This window comes from Mus caroli, chromosome 11, assembly GCF_900094665.2.
Source record: "Mus caroli chromosome 11, CAROLI_EIJ_v1.1, whole genome shotgun sequence".
NCBI lineage: Eukaryota > Metazoa > Chordata > Mammalia > Rodentia > Muridae > Mus > Mus caroli.
The window spans coordinates 111,464,616-111,470,762 of record NC_034580.1 but is presented as its reverse complement, the minus strand read 5'-3'; the positions used below and the strand labels follow the sequence as shown (position 1 = coordinate 111,470,762).

The 6,147-nt window shown below is 47.9% G+C and overlaps 1 protein-coding gene across 5 annotated transcripts in view; it reads left to right on the top strand.

The window, feature by feature from the left end:
* The first annotated feature begins 1,348 nt into the window (after positions 1 to 1,348).
* The window catches only part of Slc25a19 (solute carrier family 25 member 19), a 14,083-nt gene continuing 9,284 nt past the window's right edge, over positions 1,349 to 6,147 (top strand). For 2 of the 5 annotated variants that reach the window (XM_029483099.1, XM_029483100.1), the window contains exons 1-3: positions 1,507 to 1,578; positions 5,281 to 5,450; positions 5,622 to 5,777. In XM_029483099.1, coding sequence (XP_029338959.1) covers positions 5,319 to 5,450; positions 5,622 to 5,777 — 288 coding nt within the window. In that variant the 5' untranslated portion in view covers positions 1,507 to 1,578; positions 5,281 to 5,318. Of the gene's footprint in view, positions 1,579 to 1,604; positions 2,007 to 5,280; positions 5,451 to 5,621; positions 5,778 to 6,147 lie in introns of those variants that run through there. The other 3 variants (XM_021176514.1, XM_029483098.1, XM_021176515.1) reach the window with 3 other exon arrangements.

Sequence of the window (6,147 nt, the reverse complement as noted above, 5' to 3'; positions counted from 1 at the left end):
AAATAAATAAATAAATAAATAAATAAAAATAAAAATTTAATTTCTGATACTTGAGGGCTAGCTTTGGAGATGACTCAGTCGGTAAAGATGCTTGTTACCAAGATTGAAAACTAAATTCAATCCCTTGGATTCTGTGGAAGGAGAGAACTGATTCTTGCAAGCTGTCCTCTGACCTCTCCTTGTGTACCACACACACACACACACACACACACACACACACTATTAACCTTTAAAAACTTCTGTCATTTCTGCTACTTGGAAAACAAAATGAGAAAAGCTATCCAGAGATTTGTTACTGCCCAGCCAGCTGTTTCTTGAGGTGTTCTTAAAACATACAAAAAGGGGCTGGAGAGATGGCTCAGCGGTTAAGAGCACTGACTGCTTTTTCAAAGGTTCTGAGTTCAATTCCCACAACCACATGACAGCTATCTGTAATGGGATCCAATGCCCTCTTCTGGTGTATCTGAAGACAACTACAGTGTACTTTTTTTTGTTTGTTTGTTTTTTGTTTTTCGAGACAGGGTTTCTCTGTGTAGCCCTGGCTGTCCTGGAACTCACTTTGTAGATCAGGCTGGCCTCAAACTCTGAAATCCGCCTGCCTCTGCCTCCCAAGTGCTGGGATTAAAGGCGTGCGCCACCATGCCCGGCTAAGATTAACTCTTAAACTGTAACAAATAAATCATTGATTTAAAAACATGTAAGTAATGATACACTAAGAAGTTGCAGCAAGAGGCTGGTGAGATGGTTCAGTGGGTAAGAGCACCCGACTGCTCTTCTGAAGGTCCAGAGTTCAAATCCCAGCAGCCACATGGTAAAGAGATCTGACTCTCCCGCTTCTGGAGTGTCTGAAGTCAGCAACGGTGTACTTACATATAATAAATAAATCTTTAAAAAAAAAAAGTTTCAGCAAATTACTTAGATCAGGGTCTCACGTAGCTTAGGCTGGCCTTGAACTCTGGGTTGATGTTGACTGATCGTCCTTCCGGTGCCTAAGTTTCCTCGGGGGGGTACAACCCCCTTAAAGTTATTATCCCAAAGAACCCATCTAACCCCGACCCAACTCCACTCCTTCAGGCTAATAATACCAGGCTTCCCGCCATCTTTTCCAAAGTTAGATTATATGAATTCTAAGACTACACTGATTTGGAAAATAAAAAATAAAAAACTGGGTCAAGTTCAGCGAGCTCTAATATTCCATAGCCGCGCAGACTTCAGAGGATCGCGCCAATGAGAGGCCGTCTAGAAGGTCGTAAAAGCCAATTTCGCCATCCACTCTTTTACGGCGTCGGAAATGCGCACGCAACGCGCTGTGGGACTACACCTCCCAGGAGTCTCTGCTGCTTCTCAAGGGGGAGGGGCTTGGAAGCGGAAGACTACATTACCCAGCGGTATCTCGACAGTGACATTGGGATGGGCCCTTCGGCGTACAACGATTCGTCTAGCGGCGGCAGAAGCTGCGCGGTGATTGGCTTAGCAGCCTGTCAGTTACTGGCAAGTGCTGTTAAGTCTTGCTGTTGGGCTACACTGAGAGGGAGGGAGAACTGAGCTTGAGGAGCCCGGCCGAGCCTGAAGTGTCAGGTGAGTGGACCTCTGGCTTTGCTTTCTTCCCGGTACTCTCGGGGGCTGGTACCCCCACTCCGTGTGTCGGAACACAGGAGGGCAGGTATCCACGTGGGGCGGGGACGGATGCTCACGAGGCACACCTGACCCCAGGAGCATCTTCAGAGACACGGAAGGCGAATCCCTCCCACCACCACTCACCATCGTAGGCGTTTGCACATGGGGTGTCCACTGCCCCGGACTCACGGAGAAGCCCTCCCCATCCCACCCCATCCCCGGAACGCTTGGACAGTGCACTCACGCGAGGCTGTCTGCAGAGCGCCTCAGCAGGTCACATGGGCTCTCGGTTAGTCACCGAAGGACACCTGTCCACCCGACAGTGGAATCTGAGGTAGAAAAGCGGCAGGGTGAAGAAACTCGCTTGCACCCCCATCACTGCCACTCAGGTCAGCAGCCGCCCTGTCTCAATCCTGCATTTATATTTATTTACTTTATAAATCATTTTTTATCTGTTTAGATAGCAAGACTGTTAGTGCACGAAGATTTTTGAAGAAACAGGAGATTAATTTTTCCCTTTACTTATTTTTGATATTGGTTTGCGACCGTATAACCCTGGCTAGGCTCGAACTTGTTATGTTCTTAAGGGTGACCTTGAACTCTTGGTCCTCCTGCCTCCAACCTCCCAAGTGCTGGAATTACAGACTACAATGCTGTGTTGGTTTTTGGAGACTGAAAACCCAGGGCACATTAACAAATGTGATACTTTCCTAGCCTGGGTTGTAAAAATGTTTGTGTTTTTTAGTTTTCTGGAAGGCAAACACTTTTAAAGCTTTTTAGGTGTGTGTGACTTACTGGTTTTTATCACTTAATTTGATGAGCAGTTTGAGCCAGCCAGTCAGACGCCATCTCCCACTTCCCACAGGGAAACCTGAGTTGGTATTTTATTTCATTTTCAATGTCTTTTTACTTTTATTTTGCTGTAAATGAGTGTTTTCCCCCGCATGCATGCCTGGGGCAGGAGTTTCAGATCCCCAGAGACTGGAATGACTGCTGTGATCCTTCTTGTGGGTACTGGGAATCAAACTTAGGTCCTCAGTAAGAACAGTAGCCAGAGCCTTCTGGTGGTGGCACATTCCTAGAATCCCAGCACTGAGGTAGCAACCCAGAGTGTGTGTGTGGGGTCCTCTAAGTTCAAGGCCAGCCTGGTCTACAGAGTGAGTTCCAGGATAGCCAGGGCTACACAGAGAAACCCTGTCTCAAAAACAAAAAACCCAAAAATCAACAATAAAAAAAGGGGAGTAACCAGTTCCCTTAACGCAGGTCTTCCAGCTTGGCAGCTGGTCCCCTCACCTGCTAAGCCATCTCTGTGCATATAGGCTTTTATTTATTTATTTATTTATTTATTTGTAACAATGGGTTTATAAACTCAGGGCTTTGTGTATAAAAGCAGGGACTCTACCCTGAGCTCTACCATGACCCCTTTTCGTGCTTGGGAGCAGGACCCAGGGTCTTGTACATGTTTGCCTAGCATTTTGCCTTTTGTCTGAATTTCTAAATGTCTTGAGGTCTTATATAGCCCAGGCTGGCTCCCAGTCCTCTTGCCCTTGCCTCCTGGGTGCTACGTTACAGGTGTGAGTCACAGTTTTCCTTTTAGCCTTTAAGACTGAGTCGAGCTGTGTAGTCCAGGCTGGCCCTCACACTGTGGTTCTTCTGCCTCAGTCTCCCTAAGAGTCAAAACCCAGTCTTCTGGACCCGTCTCCAGCAATGCAGAAGTGCTCATTTCTAGAAATCCGGACACAACAGCCTCTCCCACCTTGTGTTTGGTTTGAATGGTGCAGTTTCCGGCTGGGTTTGCAGGCAGACTCGCTAGCTTCTTGGCATCTGTGGACAACGAGCCAGGAGGCCTGCATCTTTGCTGTCTCTTAGACTGAGGGAAACTTGAGACCATGAAGGACTGGGCAGCCCAGTCACCCCTAAGAAGACTTAGTGACTTAGTCCTCTGCCCTGGTTTAACCCGACTGAGTCTCCCAGGGGAACCTACTGGAAGAGTTCCAGGGTGAATGAGAGAAGGCAAGGCGGGGAACCAGTGTCCTGACCTCCTGGTCGCTGTGCTGGCTCCAGCTGTGGGCTAATTTGACGGCCTTTTCAAAGGCTTCCCTTCTTAGGTGTTTTCTTTGTTTCTTTGGTTTTGGGGGTGTCTTAGTTGAAGTTGACGCCATGAGCATAGCAACTTTTTGTTTTGCTTTTCAAGTCATGAGTTCTCCATGTAGCTAGCCCTGGTTGTCCTAGAACTCAGATCCACCTTCCTCCACCTCCCCAGTGTGTGTGTGTGTGTGTGTAGGGGGTGGTGATTAAAGGCGAGTGCTGGGCCTCACAGCAACATTATAAAGGAAAACATTTAATTGGGGGTGGCTTACAGTTCAGAGGTTTCGTCCACTGTCACCATAGTGGGAAGCATGGTGGCGCGTAGGCAGACGTGGTGCTGGAGAAGTAGCCGAGAGTTCTACATCTGGATGAGCAGGCAGCAGGAAAAGAGATAGACAGACAGACAGACAGACAGAAAGACAGACAGACAGACATGGGTTTGGCTTGAGCTTCTGAAACTTCAAAGTGCACCCCAAGTGACACACTTTCTCCAACAAGGCCACACCTACTCCAGCAGGAGCACACACCTCCCAATCGTGCACCTTACTATGGGCCTATGGGTGCCATTTTCATTCAAAACACCACAGGAGAGGGTTTCTACTACACTAGCTGTTGCTGGCCTGGAGTCTCAAGTGCTGGGTGGGATTACAGTTGAAGGAAGCATGAGGAAGACACTTGGGAGTGACTTTGGATAGTGGTAACTTGACTAGGATTATATTTTTAATTTAATAAAATTTAGATTCATATATTTCATGCATATGAGTGTTTTGCTCACATTCATGTATGTATGCACACCGTCTGCATGCCTTGTGCCTGTGGAGATCAGAAGAGGGTCTGGGATGACCCAGGATTGGAGTTACAGATAGTTGTGGGCTGCAGTGTGGGTGCTGGGCATCAAACCAGGTCCTCTGCAAGAGTAACCAGTGTTCGTATCTCTAGGCCATCTCTCCAGCCCTAAGTTTATTTTTAATTATGTGTGTGTGTGTGTGTGTGTGTGTGTGTGTATGGGTGGGTGTTGTGGGTGTGTCAGTCCCTGTACTCACATATATGCAGGAACACTCAGAGGCCAGAAGAGAGCACTGGCTCTCTTAGAGCTAGAGTTAAAGGTGTTTGAACTAAGTGGACCCTGGGATCTGAATTCCAGTGTTTACGATTAAGCAACAAGTGTTCTTCACCCTGCTATATGATTGCTCTTTTCTGTTACTGGATGAGGAAGGTTCAGCATTTAAATAAAAACTATGTTTCCATTGCTTGCATGGGGGGGATGGGTTGGAGGGGAGGAGGTTGGGTTTTGTTTTTGTTTTTGAGAAAGGGTTATTCTGTGTAGTCCTAGTCATTTCTGGAACCTGCTCTGTAGACCAGGCTATCCTCAAACACAGAGATCCAGCTGTCTCTGTCTCCCAAGTGCTGGGACTAAAGGTATGTGCCACCACCGTCCCTTTCTCAGGCTTCTATTCTAATCGTGGGAGGTCAAGAAGCAGCATCCCGAGGGAGAAAGGCTGGGCTGCTGCAGGAGGTGGCACCTGAGGAGAGGCCCTAAGGAAGCTGTCTTTACTCTGTGGCTTTTACACTTAGCTTGATACTCATGGACGTTGGACGGACCAGAGGCAGGGATGGTTGGCTATGACGCCAAAGCAGATGTCAGGAGTAACTCCAAGTTGGAGGTGGCGGTGGCGGGATCAGTGTCAGGATTTGTCACCCGTGCCCTGATCAGCCCTTTGGACGTCATCAAGATCCGTTTCCAGGTACCCTTCCCCCGCTATTCCTTGTGATGGGCCAGGGGACAGGGTTAGTCCCAGCAAAGGCAGTTCCCAAAACTTAGAATTCTGTCAAGGTGAAGTATTTCTTTTCCTTGAATTTTCCCCTTGTCAGTTACCCTACCCCCACCCCCTGACCTTTTATACTTTAATCTCTAGCTCCAGATTGAACGCCTGAGTCCAAGTGACCCCAATGCCAAATACCACGGAATCTTCCAGGCGGCCAAGCAGATTCTGCAAGAGGAGGGCCCAAGAGCATTCTGGAAAGGACACGTTCCAGCCCAGATTCTGTCCATAGGCTACGGAGCTGTCCAAGTAGGTGTCAGGGGACCTAATCTGGTTGGGTGCTTGGGGTCACGTTGCTCCATGGAGCAGAGAAAGGGAGATGCTTTGGCGGCAAGCCCCACTCTGCCAGTTTGCCTTCATGGGAGATCTGCTCTAACCACTTGAGCACTAACCACATTATCCATTAGCTACACCTTAGGCCTTCCCTCCCCATCCTGTTCGCCTTCCCTCTCCTGACCCTGTCCCAAGTGGTACTGAGTGGTGCTACATTTTTCATCTTTAAATTTCAGATTACTTTTTCTTTCTTTTTTTTTTTTTTTTTTTTTTTTTTTTTTTTTTGGTTTTTCGAGACAGGGTTTCTCTGTGTAGCCCGGGCTGTCCTGGAACTCACTTTGTAGAC